The sequence below is a fragment of the Phalangium opilio genome, unplaced genomic scaffold (genome assembly GCF_054372755.1).
Source record: "Phalangium opilio isolate 3A_F unplaced genomic scaffold, DU_Popi_V2 ptg000070l_1, whole genome shotgun sequence".
Lineage (NCBI taxonomy): Eukaryota > Metazoa > Arthropoda > Arachnida > Opiliones > Phalangiidae > Phalangium > Phalangium opilio.
This window is the reverse complement of record NW_028324182.1, coordinates 15,436,718-15,451,241: the sequence shown is the minus strand read 5'-3', so window position 1 is coordinate 15,451,241 and position 14,524 is coordinate 15,436,718. Positions and strand designations below refer to the sequence as shown.

The 14,524-nt window shown below is 36.4% G+C and overlaps 1 protein-coding gene and 2 long non-coding RNA genes across 6 annotated transcripts in view; 1 reads left to right on the top strand and 2 right to left on the bottom strand.

Annotated features, from left to right (window-relative positions):
- Positions 1 to 1,842: 1,842 nt before the first annotated feature.
- LOC149661980 (uncharacterized) lies at positions 1,843 to 6,407 on the bottom strand. Of its 2 annotated transcripts, XR_016369026.1 has the most exons (4): positions 5,482 to 6,407; positions 4,152 to 5,416; positions 2,791 to 2,872; positions 1,843 to 2,706 (listed from the first exon to the last, which is right to left on the bottom strand). It is a non-coding gene; the product is annotated as an uncharacterized LOC149661980 (long non-coding RNA). The 2 variants fall into 2 exon arrangements; XR_016369025.1 differs by having other exon boundaries at positions 2,791 to 5,416; positions 5,482 to 6,336.
- A 1,951-nt stretch (positions 6,408 to 8,358) lies between these two features.
- LOC149661979 (uncharacterized) lies at positions 8,359 to 10,704 on the bottom strand. Of its 2 annotated transcripts, none has more exons than XM_089843556.1 (2): positions 9,231 to 10,662; positions 8,359 to 8,907 (listed from the first exon to the last, which is right to left on the bottom strand). In XM_089843556.1, the coding sequence occupies exons 1-2, from the start codon at positions 9,414 to 9,416 to the stop codon at positions 8,770 to 8,772; spliced, it is 324 nt and encodes a 107-aa protein (XP_089699682.1). In that variant the 5' UTR covers positions 9,417 to 10,662; the 3' UTR covers positions 8,359 to 8,769. The 2 variants fall into 2 exon arrangements, 1 of the variants encoding a protein (XP_089699682.1); XR_016369024.1 differs by lacking the exon at positions 8,359 to 8,907 and adding an exon at positions 8,963 to 9,146 and having other exon boundaries at positions 9,231 to 10,704.
- Positions 8,769 to 14,524, top strand: part of LOC149661977 (uncharacterized) — a 35,924-nt gene continuing 30,168 nt past the window's right edge. For both annotated transcript variants that reach the window (XR_016369028.1, XR_016369027.1), the window contains exon 1: positions 8,769 to 8,954. This is a non-coding gene — a long non-coding RNA (uncharacterized LOC149661977). The remainder of the gene's footprint in view (positions 8,955 to 14,524) is intronic.

Genomic DNA, 14,524 nt, shown 5'->3' with positions numbered 1-14,524 from the left:
TTCTCTCTCTCATTTGTCCATCTATTTGTTCTCGAGGCTTTTCTCTTTCTTTATTTTTGGTCTCTAGTTTGCCGCGATATTTATCTAGGAGCGTATGTTACGAAGCGTCCCGAAGAGAGATCTTTTATCTTCTGTCGTTAATCATCCGTGAATTACTGACACTCCCTTAGATAACATTGGAAGTTACACCCAAATATCATCTATACACACAAATTCATTAATAGTCACGCTTAATTTTTAATATTCCTTCGTTTGTATCGTATTTATTTCCATAGTATTAATTTTTAATCAGTTATAGCTTGTTATCATTTGATTTCAATTTAATTCCAGAAGAGGAGCAAACACGCACCAATCCGAGGTTTCATCTGTTATTTTTATTTTAAATCTGATTATTTATATACAGGTCCGGTAAATAAGTTGTCGTTTTAATTGAGATTTCTTTAACTCAAAATTTGAAAGGAAAACAAATAAGGCTACTTTAAATTTTGTCAAGGTAATACAAATTCAGACACTAGTAAAAGGGTCGTACGTGTTTGTGATGTTTCCCAAAGGAAATACTCTTTAGACGAATCTTTAGTAACTAGTTTAGTTCCTTAATATATGAAGCGAAAGTTAAATATACAAATTGGTTTTCAGTGGTTAGGCTAGATCAAAGTTGAAGATGGAGCTTCCTTTATGTATACTTCCTTTTGATTCACTTCCGGTTTAGTATAGATTCATTACAATAATGTACTTTTCCCACCGGTAATTCCTTTATACAGAAAATTAGAGCATATAGTTGGAATTGAAAGCCTCTCTCTCTCTCTCTCTCTCTCTCTCTCTCTCTCTCTCTCTCTCGATATCTGGATTGTTCGATAAAATGGAAAACAGAGAGGGAGAGAAGAGAATTGAATTGAATTTGTTACTCAAACTCATCAGTATTAACAAACCCGGAGCCCTTGATATCAATTTGGTAGAACCGAAAATCGAATTTTCCTTATAACGCGATTAAAACCTAAATGTATCTCTCCCTGAAATTCGGTATAATGTAATGTTATTCCTCTGACCATATCTGCATTCTCGCTCTGTATATCTACTTAATTAGTTCAATTAGGTTAATGAGGCGTAAGTGAGAATACATAATTGAATAGGGAAGCTTGTTTCTTCCTAATTCGGTTAAACCAACGGATAACTTGAGACGTAAACATTAGGGTTACTAAAAAGGAAACCCTTTCGATTAGGATATCTATTGTCTATTGAAATTAGACCTTTTGAATACTTGCGCGTTTCGGAATTTTTTAGACTGGCCTATTTATTAATTTTATTTATCACAATTTATTCTTTCATTACCGTAATTAAATTTCATATTTTTACGTTATACCAAGGAATTATAATAGGGCTAATTATATTAGCCTCAACTAAGGAGCTAGTTTTAAACATTTTCTACAGTTAATTCATCATACTGTCCCTAGCTATACTTTTTCTTTACCCAAAATCCAGACGTATTCTTAATCAGATCAGGGTTGTTTTTTTAATATACAGGGTGTTTGTGAAAGGTCCATCAATAATGAAAGGGCGTATTTATTGGGCCATTTTGAGTCTAAAATGTTCTATGACATTTTTCCGTCCGGGCCACTGTTTTCGAGTTATGATTGGAGTAATTTACGGATGACCCCTTAAATTTAATTAAGAAATTGAAAGACAGCGCTAATTTAATGAAGGGGTCATCCCTAAAATATTCAAATCATAACTCGAAAACCGTGGCTCGGACGGCAAAATGTCATAGAACATTTTTGACTCAAAATGGCCCGATAAATACGCCCTTTCATTATTGATGGACTATTCACAAACACCCTGTATAAATTCGCCAGCCTTATACTAATATCATAAGAAACATTATAACAATATGTTCGACACTTCCATTTACGTGACATGCATCGATGGTTTGTTTTGTTCTGTTTTCATGGTACAAATGATAATTTTTCACGAAAACCGACGCTGTTTGGTGTTTTTATCAATGTTTTGACAAATAATGAGCATTCGATTTGTTTGAAACGCACGTTGTCATTGATTGGCGTACTTATTGTTGTAAGGGAGTACAACTACAACTACCCACTGGCCTTGCCTTTCTCAACATAATTTTATTCATTAAGCCTTGGCGAATGAATTATAAAAATTCCAAGAAGATTTTTTTTTAAAAAAAAAATTATGGTTGATTGGATGAAGCCGGGTTTTCTCCATTGAATCTTATTGACCATAAGCGTATCCCGAGTAATTCTCGAGAACTCTTGATCTTCTCCTACTAGTTTTTTATTTAATTAAAGTCGACGCGGAGAGAGCGAGTGCATGGCCAGCCAAAAATTCTTATTCATTCGTGTAGCCACGCACCACAATCGACCGAAATGAGTATTAATCAGACGCTTTATTGTTTTTTGAATTATTTTTTTTCTTTTCTTCGTCTTCTTCATCCTTTCTCGGTCCCTACTTATAACCACCCCCTTTTGGACCCTTTGGGCGCCGTGGTTGGGCAACTGGGTGGGCTAAGACGGGACCAAGTCTTTTGTGCGAAATCTTTTAAGCCCTTTCATTTTTCTCTCCTCAGGCCTAGGCCTAGGCCTGCCTCTCTTGCCAAGCGAAAGGGATAAATTGAACAAAAGCTTTTAGTTCGCTCTTAATCTTCGGACGCGCAAAATCCAGCTGAATGGCTTCGCTTTATTTTTCTTCCGCCTTAAAGTGTGAACTTCTTTAATCTGAACCGAAATAAAGAAAGACTGAGAAAGAAAGTGGAAAAAGAAATAAGAAAATAAGAACCTGAAACAAGAAGAAGAAGAATCAAAAAAGATAAAGATGTCTTTCGACAATATGACCCATAAATAACTCTCAAGCCGATTTCCTGGAAATATTCTTTATTTTTTAAATCCACTTTCTGATTTATCTTTCTTTATTGGCACGAGATTATCCAATGTTTACCAAAAATATAAGAAAAATCTGAGAACTGAATAGGGGATTGTAAAAAAGAAAGAGGTCACGTGAAAGTGTTTTCAGTACTGCCAGATAACTTTAAAAAGAAGGCTGGACATATTTAAAACGTCCTACTACACCCCCTCCCCCGCCCATAATCTTTTTTTTGGTGGGACAAGGCCTAACTGAAAACTTTATTTTGTGGATTTGGGCGCTGCAGATAATTAAACGTTTTAATTTAAAACTGAAGGTGAGTTTTTCTTTTACTACGTGCAATATGAAGTACGTTTGCATTACATTGATGTTCATTTTTTATAAATAAAGGTCCAACTAAAGGAGCGTCTGCTCAAAGGTTCAAAGCAGCTGCACCACGTGACGAAACACTTTTTAGTGCCTTCCCCCCTATTTGTTTCCCCTCCTAATCTTTTTTACAATCCCCTATTATTTTTATGATCAATAATATACAGGGTGTTTTTGAAAAGTCCATCAATAATGAAGGAGCGTGTTTATTGGAACATTTTGAGTCGAAAATGTTCTATGACTATTTTCCGTCCGAGCCACTGTTTTCAAGTTTGAATTGGAGTAATTTACGTATGACCCCTTAAATTTAATTAGAAAATTGAAATAAAACTGTAATTTAATTAAGGGATCATCCCTAAAACATTTAAATCATAACTCGAAACAGTGGCTCGGACGGCAAAATGCCATAGAACATTTTCGACTCAAAATAGCCCAATAAACACGCTCCTTCATTATTGATGGACTTTTCAGAAACACCCTGTATATGCCCATTTCATCAAAGAATACTATGCATCATTCAAATGTTCATTGATTTTTTTCTTTTCAAATTTTTACTCTAGTGTCTGTTGTATTTTAGCTGCAAAGGGGCTTTCTGCTGTGGTAATCCAATAAGCATCTCTACAAGCTTAAAATAAACCAGGTCTATACACTGTCAATTACTTTCGACATATTATAAATAATAGGCAAGAGAATTAAATCGACATTTTCATATTAGAACCGCTTTTATCCTTTTATCTAGCAAGGGAGGGGGAAGGGATTTTGGGGTCGTATTACCCCTCATTTTGTAAGAAGCTTTTGAATTTAAATTAGGCAGTATGTTTTTCCCGGCGTTTCTCGATTATTACGTAAGTTGGTACGGGGCCTTGTTGCCCAAAATAGCTGCAACACCTAGCCGCTTTAGAGCTCTGTACCTATCATCTTTCTTGTATGAAACGGGATGAGGATGTTGCTCTTGTTTTTAATCTGACAAGCTTGACAAGATAACTCCGCCTTTTATATCCCTTGTAATTCCCCCGTTCCTCCAAAAACGTATTCTCTTCCAATTTCTTTTTATTTGTATCTAAAATATTCTGAACCATCGTTTCTCTAGATTATTTTAGCAACGTTGTTGTATTTTTGGGCGCTATCTTACTTTTATATTTTTATTTACGACGTGATTTGGTGTTGAGATTTATTACAATGGCTAGTATGAAAATATACAGGGTGTAAAAATATGAAACGTAGGGCAGGAAGTGTAGCGCGTACTTCCTGCCTCGTAACCAATACGAAACGTTTTACTTCCCCAAGAGGGAAACTCTCGTATGAATAGCTATAGAGTTTGAGAGGATTAACACAATTATTTATTTATTTATTTAATAAGAGTCTAATTAGTATCACTCTAACGTGATGAATGCGAAATGAAGCTTCGGTATACGAGAAAAGTCGGAATTGGAAAGTAATTCCGAAAGAAAAAAATGGATTTCACGAGAAAACAAGTTTTCCGCATCATTTCAGAATATCAGGGAAATGAGAAGATGGCTAGGGTATCTCGTGCCGAAACAAAATTTGGGCTTCGCCTTTTCCGCGCTAAAACAATTAAAGTAAAGCTCTCGGCTGGTTAAGCAAATTCTCTTTCGCGCTCGAAACTTCAGGATGTCGTTGCGAATGTGCGGCCAGTTTTCCCCGGTCCTTCATCTAGTGGTTCCGTGATCTAATTACGACACTCTCCAGTCTCGCATTAACGACTAATGAGTTAACGCGACTCGCTGGACGACAATGCATGCCGTAATACGCTGACTGGACCGCAGTGCGGCGCTCTTCAAAATGGAATTATACTTTATTGAATATGCTTACCCAAATTGCCAATTTGAGATAAATATGTCTATCGTATAAAATTAAACAATATAAATAGAACGAGCTAATATTTTCGTTAGAGATAATAACGAAAAAATTCATCATAACAATAACAACCGAGTCGCAACGCCAATATCATGATGAGAAAAACGACAAAGTACACGTTTCGAAAACCCTCGTTATCTCTGAAAAAAAAATATTTAAGAAACTTGATTTCGAAAAACGTGACGTCAATATCTTAAGAACCAATTTCTATCAAAGTTATCTTTTAACCCCCAAACGTAAGTCCAACCCTTAGTCATCGTTGCAGTCATTTCTCGTTATTTTCTCCGATTACCGTGTCCTTAAAAAAGAAAAGTAAATATAAAATGTTTGATAACAGCGTCTAAATCTCTTCCTTTTTTTTACCTCTTAGTTTTCTTTAAGGTTTAGGTATTTTTTTACTTCCTTTCTTTGTTTCCGTTTTCTTAACGCGTGCTTCTCCATCCGTATAAGTTTCATCGCACCAAGGAGAAGAGAAAAAGAGTTTTCATCCGGGAATGGATGATAGCGGATTGATCAAATTTCCCCCGGGCATAATTTTTATCCGAAACTCTCGAATTTCTCTTTCGCCTCCTTGTTAATACCGTTCGTTCCTCCCATGTTTGTTAATACTAAATGATGTAATGAAGTTAAAGGCTAGCTTAAGGAGATCTTAGGCACACTCTTATTCCATTTCTTCTAGTATTACAACTCATTCGTAATTTAATAATGAACATAGTTCGCCGATTTTCCAAATTGAACATCTTCTTTCGTATCTATTTTCCCCCTTTATAATATATAAAGGGTATGTGGAGGAATGAATGTAAAAGGTATACATAGTTGGAAAAAAGACTCGTTTTGAGAAAACGAGTATGAAAAAATAATCAAAAGTAGATTGAATCCGAAGATATCAAACCGCAATTCTTATATCATTAAAAACTTGGAAGAAGAGAGAACCTGACTCTTCTATATCTTTTTTCCCGCCAAGAAGCTAGATCATCCACTCATCTTTGCATTTTTCTCTATTGAGAGTGTGATGAAATGGAGTTAAATATCTAGGATTCGGGATAAGGACTTGAGAACAATGTTTCTAATAGAACTTGGAAGCAGCTTGTTGATTATCTACTTCTGAAATAAAATACAAAAATAAATCCAAACTTGGTATTAAATCTATACAGTCAACGTATAGAAAGAAAAAACACGTAAGCGGAGAACAGAAATGGAATGAAAAACATTAAATTCTCATTTTCTTCGCCATACCGTACAGCATTGTAAGAAATTTTCCTCTTTTTCATCACGGGGTGTATCTTTTACTTACCTTATTTTTATTTGAAAAGAGATATCCGCAAGAAAGAAGCAACGCTGTTGCATTATTTATCGTGGCATCTTATAGTTATCTTTTGAAAGAAACGTTTTCTTGAACAAAATCATCATCCCTTTTAGTTTCTCTATTTTTAAATTTTCGTTACTTTTCACCACTCCCTCGTCATTTTTACAATTTGAAGAGAAATATATTTAGGCGAGGTGTTCGTACGACCGTTTAGATGTAACGACAAGCGAAAAATGTTGTTTGGTTGAAACGAAAGGGCGAAACATTTTTTTTATTCCACTCACCTCCCATTTTAGACAACGAAATTCTCTCTAAATCCTTCCTTTTGATTCTTTTTTTCTCAGCGAGGTTCTGCTCTAAAAGGACCGAGAAAGATTGAAAGAAATGGTAGTAGGTCTGGCACAACACTCTCTCCCTTCTTCTCTCTCACTCTTTCCCTCTTACTCTCTCTCACTCTCTCGTTTATAAGTGTTTCCCTGGACAACGTTTTTCTCCAAATTCACGGTTCCTCTTATAGAGATCCTTCTTTCTTTTCTTCTAAATAGTTTAATGCTGAGAAAGCGTACTCTATTTTCTCCTTTTCCACATTTGGTCTGTTTTGAAAATAACATAGGTTAGCGTTTTTCACGGAGGGCAACTCGGGATTTGAACGTATCTATTTCAAAATAATACCAAATCCAAAACTAAACAATATATAGGTAGGCCTAGTTTTTAATCCGAAAGAAAATATTTTATTCTGATAATCCGTATTTTTGTGACTTCGTTTTTTGATTTTTTTTGTTGTGAATATTTCAAACTTCAATTTTTACTAATGTGAAATTCACGAGACGAAATAATCCTAAAAAGGTTGGTTTTTTGCATTTATATTGGTTTGTTGTTTACTCAGCAAATACTATTTATAATTAATTTCAATCCTTTGATTCCATCCCTATTTTAAATCCCTATGGTAATATATTATTAAAAAGGTCAAATAAGTAAAATCAGAAGTGGTATGAGACTAGAAGTGAAGGGCTCTAGCATTGATAGTACATCCTGGCACTAGTGAACAAATTTGAGGATTTTATGCCGATTCCCACGCGCTAAAACTAGAGAGAGAAAAATTGGTCGAGTTCCAAAAACATTTCCCACCCCCTTCCCCTCAACCTAAAGCGCCCGAACACGACGCGGCTCCTTGAATCTAGTTCGGCCGTCTACCACCGCGAGCGTCTCACCGTTTTGGAGGGAAAATTCAGAAACCGCTACTAGAGGGCCAACCGCTCTTGCGTTATCAAGTCTTTTCACTAATGCCGAGTGAAGAATTTGGTTAGCTCAATACTTCTAGTCTCATACCACTTCTGGTAAAATCCATTTATGAAAAATGCAGTCACGTTCGTTATATTAAATTAAATATTTTTTAATAACAATGTTGTAAACTTGAATTAACGTTTTCTGTTCAAGTTAAGCCTAAAGTTGGAATAAGAAATTCTATTTCGAACGAGTTAGGGATAGAAAGGAAGTAAAAAATAAAGAAGGGGAAACGATTCTCATTTGTCAATGGGAACACTTCAAACGAGGTCCAATTACCGCCGATTCTCGATCGATTCGAATAAATTCGGCTTCATTTCATTAGGGAACCAATCCACGACGACGACAACGTTGGAAACATCGAATTAAGATCGCTTTGTATTATGTTAAATTAGGCTTAGTTCAAAGAGACCGAAAAAAAAAAGTTTAAAACACTTAGATTGGCTGATTGCGAGTCGAGTGACTTTAAACCTATTTTGTCTTTGCTGGAAGTAAAGTTCTATTAAGTTTAACTACTAAGTTTAACTAAAAATAGGTCAATAATTAATCGTATCAGCTTCGGAAGTGTCTTAGAAAAACACTTATTTCAAATAACACAATTTAATAAAATAATTCTGAAACTTTATTCTAACGAAGTTTACAATATCAGGAAGATACTATACAAGCGACAAAGGGAATCCTTTCACTCTTACAGACTTTGAGAGGGAGAGATGATAATTCCCTGTGTCGCTTCTATTTTTTTCTTTATAAAATAATACCATGTAGCTTTAGTTTTTCTTGTTTTATAACTTTTCTCTCTTTTTTTTTTCAGTATAAACATTTAGGGATTTAAAATTCATATCCTGACAAGATAATACCATTCGTTACATCCCCAATAATAATGTAATCTAAGATGAAAACCGTTTCTGAAACATTTTATAAGCTATTTAAATAGGAAGCGTTTTTTCATGCTAGGTATTTTAAAACAGATTTGATAGGCTAGAAAATTAGCTTAAATTTTTTCCAATACTTTTTAAACGATGTCGCTGAATTTTTATAAAAAGAAAATAATCCTGAACCAATCATATTTGAATTTCAGATTGCGAATAGACCCTGAAGGCGTAACGTCGAGGACGGTATTTGGATCCAACGACCTTAGATTGGGCTTCCAGTCCACCAAAGTGCTCTTGTTTGAAAAGGTTCTGGTGTTTGTTCAATAACTATCAAGTGGATTCAACCGTTTCAAATTCAGCCTTTAACTGAGAAGGTAAGTTACAAATTTTTTCAATACGCTCTTTGGTCTTAAATATCATAAGAAAATACCCAAGAATTGACAAAATATATTTGAATAAGTAAAAAGAAAGCAACTGTCATCACGAGCTTGTTGAACAAGAACAACGTAGAATAATTAGATTTATCAATATTTCTCGCGTAAAAACGTGAATTTGAAAAAATAGGGCTACAAAAGATGAAGGAATTTATTCCATTTTCGCGGTCCATATAGTTAAGCAAATAGAATATATGTTTTTCTTGCTATACTTACCCTGAAGGGATCGTGGAAAACAATGTCCAAAAAGTTTCTTTTTTTCCCGCCGTTCTTTTCGAAAACACGGTCGGTGCGTTCCGGGAGTATCAGAAGCTGAGTTCGCGCTGGTAAATTTAATAAAACGACATACTTAGGTACCTTACTTAGAACCCTTCTTTTGCCATCTCCTTGTACTTTACACATAATTGTACATTGCACGATGCTTCGCGAACTGAGTAAGGAAAAGACGAATGAAGAAAAGGGAATACCAACCGCAAAACGCGTTAAGTCTTTCGCCTTTGTTTCTAAGTCACTAAATACCCTAATCCCCGTTCAGTAAAACCAAGGCTTAGGTAGGGTTTTGTCTTGGTTAAAGTTTACTGTAAAGTGATAAGGGAGGCATGTATAACTGTAGCGACACCCCCAAATTCTAGCCCGCGAGGTTTCTCTCTCTTTTTGCTGTCGCCTTTCATTTGTTTAGATATGTCGTCCAGAGTTAGCCGCATCTTTTATTCATCACTCGGATCAATAACTCCGTAAAATTCAGAGAACGTTCGCCTATTCAATGACATCGTTTTCGGGTTGGGTATAGGGGGGTCTAAAAAAGAAACCTTAGCTTTACTTTTCGCGATACCAACTTATAGAATGGTGGTGAGGACCAAGTTACCAAAAAACGAAGGAACGAGCGACGGGGGCGTTTCTAGTTCGCGTGGTGCGGTGGGTAGGATAGGGGAATTTGAATCACCCTCTTTTCCACCCGGTAGTGAAAAATAAAAGAAACTCGCTGGTAAAGTTATACGCAAGACCCGATTTCTTGGCTTACGTGCCTGGTGTATCTTTTACCTTTTTCATCCAAAATTCCGTTTCTACCTTATTCGGGAATTTCTCTCTTATTTCTATGGTCTACGCGTACGTACTCTTGTATTTCGAAACCACTCTCTGGTTGGGTCAATTTTTATATCATTTTATTGGATACATATATAAGAGTTTTTTTTGGAATTTCAATGTTTGTTTCGTCTAATTCCCAGCTACGCTTAAAGGCGAACTATTGAAAGATAGGAGGAAAAATAAAATATTTGTAAAGAAACTATTTTCTGCTTAGGTGGTAGATAAAACTAAGAAACAGTTACGTTGTATCTAAGCCTGATTCGTGTAAAGTAGGTCTGATGGTTCAAAAGGATTGCACCATCCTTTTAAAGAAAAGATGGCGGGGGGGGGGGTGGTTGCGATTGCGAAGAATTCACAAAACTCTCGCTACTGTAGCTCTCTCCGGATCTCTTCTCTCTCACTTTTGGTATAGCCTAGTTTTCTAGAACTTTATGTAGTAGAGAAAGTTCATCAAATTTCCCCGGAGGCCACCCTTTAGCGGAAGCACTCGAATTTTTCTTTTCGCATAGTCATACAAGAGGCTTCTTCTTCTCGAGAAACTCTCTCTCACTCTCCAAGAAGAGGGAGAAAAGAGAGAGACACTTAAATGAACGGGCTATCTTTCATTACGAAATACGAAAAGAGAAAACAGTAACTTCAAGGAGGAAAAGTTTACCGACGGATATGGGTAGGTATAGAAATTTAGGAAAAACAAAAACTTCCCTTTCAAAGTTGAGAAATATTAGGTGTGCAACGCAACGTTTGATGAGTTTTCATCCTTCTTCTAATGTCATTAACCTTTTCTCGATGAAGGCGTTCTTTCCTCCAAAGTATTTCTTCACTAAACCAAAAATATTTGTCTTTAGTTTACCATATTAAGAAAACCTAAGTGCTTTTTCGATAAAGAATTTCAGTAGAAGAAATGAAACGAAATTTCTCCCGTTTCGAGTTTCGCAACTTCACATCTAGAATAATCTTGAAAACTTTTTCCTCTTGCGCAGTTTAATTCCAAGAAAATAAACTTGAGATGTATCTTAGAGTCACCTTAAACGCGATGTTTAACTCAAAATTAACCTACCAGAACCAAAGTAAAATCAAGAAAGACATTACCCATAAATGTAACTTTATACCTTCCCTAAAAAGTGCCTAGGTCTATTATCGTTCACGGTTTCTTGAGAGTTAGGCCTAACTGGTATCCAACTTCTTGTCTAAGAGTCGCGTTGGCTTTTTGGCGGAAGTTAATCGAGAGTAAGTGCTAAGACATTTTTAAAGGTTGACGGTGCCGGGAGGTGGGTGGTCTGGTTGTTTTGGTTTTTGCCACTTTAAATTCTAATTCTCGGATAGAAACGAGGAAAATTCTAGGCTGCCAGAAATGACGCGCGCCTCCTGTTCAGAGAGAAGGAAAGAGAAGTGTCGTGTCGATTTGGTGGTGTTAAACGAAGCAAAAATCGCGATAAGAGGAAAGGACCCACCACTGTTAGTAAAGCTTGTGTAAAAGTCGTATTAGATGAGGAAATTTTGGCGGGAATCTGCGGACGACGTCGCGAAATTAGCGAGTACACACCCCCTATTACCAGCTCGGCGTTCCTTATCTTCTTTGCAAGATCTTTGGCAAGCTCATCGCTCGGACGATTTTCTAGTTACCGCTAAAATGAAGAACATTAACCGAAAATGGTGTACCGTTGTCAGTTAATAGTTCATCACGAGCTAGGAAGCTCGAGTGGCGTTGTTAACGCGTTGAACGAGTTTCTCTTTAAACACCCAGATGCCTAACATTTTTGATAGTGTTTAAAATGAGCGGATTAATTAATGGTTTACGGTGATGGGTAATGAGAGGGGGAAGATCGGTCAGGCTTTAAGAGAGGGGCGTTTAAGATCTAGTCTCTCTCTCTCTTCTGGCTTTCACGATAGTGGAAGCAAGCTAGGCCTGTACGTTTTCATCCAAGGAACACTCTCGTTAAGGAGATGGGAGCTAGCTAGATCTACAAAAGCGCGAAAAGTTCCTAATGGTTCCATTAGTCAAAGGGTTGAAGCCTAACCCTAGCGAGAAGCTATTGTCTCGAGGGCCATGCCGGCACGAACACCCTATAACCTTGCTAAAACCTTGAAACAAAAGGAGGCGAAATCTTTTTCCCTTCTTTTCTTACTAAGGGGTTGTACTCTCGAGCCAGCGCCGCACCGCGCCTCGCCTCGTGCCGAGAAATGGATAAGTTAGTAGACTCTGATTAAAAATTTAAAAGGAAATCGTATATTTTTCTCTCGAATTTACCACCCACCTAGAATGTAAAAGCTAGGCAATGTTTCCTTTGATCGTAAGGCGAAGAATAGGACCTTCTTGAAATGGAAGATTTGTTAATTTTACCGCTGAACTTTAGCAATTACGAGGAGAAAACCTTTACCATTCATTAAATCGCTATTTCTTTCCTAAAATTGGATTAAAATTCATTGTTAGAATTTAAAATGAATCGTGCACGTTGCTTTGCGTAATTTTGTCATTGTATTTCAAAGGGTTAAAACAAATTTTGTAAGCGAAGGAAGACAACTGATAAGCTCTTTTGAGAAAATGCATGCTTCTTAGAAAAATAAGATAAAATGAAAGCCCTAGCTTGCTTCATAAGAAAAACAAAAGGGGAGGTTTACTACTATCAAAAGATATACTTCCAGATAATCCTAAGACGCATCTCTTTATTTCCCAAGATGATAGAAAGCCCGGCCGCTTTCTTTTTCTTTATATAGTACAGGTACATAGCCTTTCTTCCCGTACATACACAAAGACTTATTAAACGCTACTTATCGATCGGTTGTTTTCGTAACACTTGATCTAATAGGAAACAGCGTGTGCCAAAGACATATTTCTCTTGAACAGCCCGCACGTTAATGGCCCACAATCGCGGTAACAACTGGCGAATAAAAGGGATTAAAAGAAGATTCTGTGACCCGAAAAAATACTGTTAATTAGCTTGGTTTCTATCCAATTACATGCAGATTCGAAAAAAAATATAGTATTGGAAAACAAATCTATCGTGAAACTAAGTAGATTTTCCTTCCTCTATTAAGTTGTAGGTCTATTTCAATCACTACGAAATTGGAATAATCGATTTTAGATTGTCTCGGCGACAATCATGACTGCTGCAAAGTTGATAACTTGGAACTGGTATTCCGATCATGCACTCGTGTCTGGCTTTGCGTGTTAAGGTGTATGTGTATAATACCAATTCTTTCACTATATATGAAATAACTAATTTAAGGTATCAATCATTGTCTTGGAAATGTTAGGTATAAAAATTTGGGACGGGTCGTATAATTTTCTCCAACGATATAGGCGTTTTCAGATGGTACGTACATGCCATTTAGTTTTTTTTTCTTGCCCAGCTACGATACAATAGTACAAGAAAAAGAAAACTAGGCAAAATATTGATTGAATCCATGAGTATCCAAGCCTAAATCACGATATAAAAACACTGGGGTAGACCCACCCGTGTTCAAATTACCCTAAAGTATACAGATATTACTACTGTTGAGTTGTTATTTTCCAAAGACGCGAGATTTATTTTTACCAGAGCCAACGCCCCTAGCCTTGTGTCACTCCTAGGATTTTCCCTTGACTGAAAAACCAAAATTGGTCTATGTAATACTAAATGACTATAGACTAATTTTCCGTGTATTTTTACGCCTAATATGTTACAGATAAATTAAACAAAATTAAACTCTGATTTACAAGACCATGCAGAGAAAGACATTTTTATGGTAGCAATTAGTTCCCCGGAGTAAAGTGCCTTAAGCCTTGGTTTAAAATACGAAATCGAGTTAAAATAATGTCTTTCTCCCAGCTAGATAATATATGAGAATGAGAGTCAAATTAGTCTCGGAGTAAAATATGAATTTCTGTTTTCACTCCATTTACTTTCGTGATTCCTTGCAGGGAGTCTTAATCATTTTCCAAAACCCTTTAACGATTAAGTATACGAGATGTGTACCAACTGTAAATATCCCTTCTGGGAGCAAGAGAGCCTCTCTCTCTCTCTCGACTTTACCCTTGGTAGGATAATCACCGAACAAGAAACAAATGGTCTAAATCTCCTCTAGAAAATGGTTGGCCGGTTAAGTCCCCCTCAATCTCTCTAGGCTTAGGCAAAATGCTTTGCTGGTTGCGGCTAGTCAACCCTCTTTGCTTTAATCGGACCCTTTCGGTCACGGTTTACAATAAGGGGTCCCTGAACACTTGTTGGAAACTAAAGGCTAATGATGTAATTTTAAAAGATTTATGAGTGAAATGCGACTCTGCCGGCTACTTCTGGGAATTTGATAATAACCCTATAATGCATAAGTGTGGGTCTACCCAAGGGTCATTTAGTATGGGCAATATGTATGTGTTTAAAAGTTTCTCCTCCCACTGCCTACGCTCATATAACCTTATGTAAAGCAAGCCAATCTATTCGACCAAT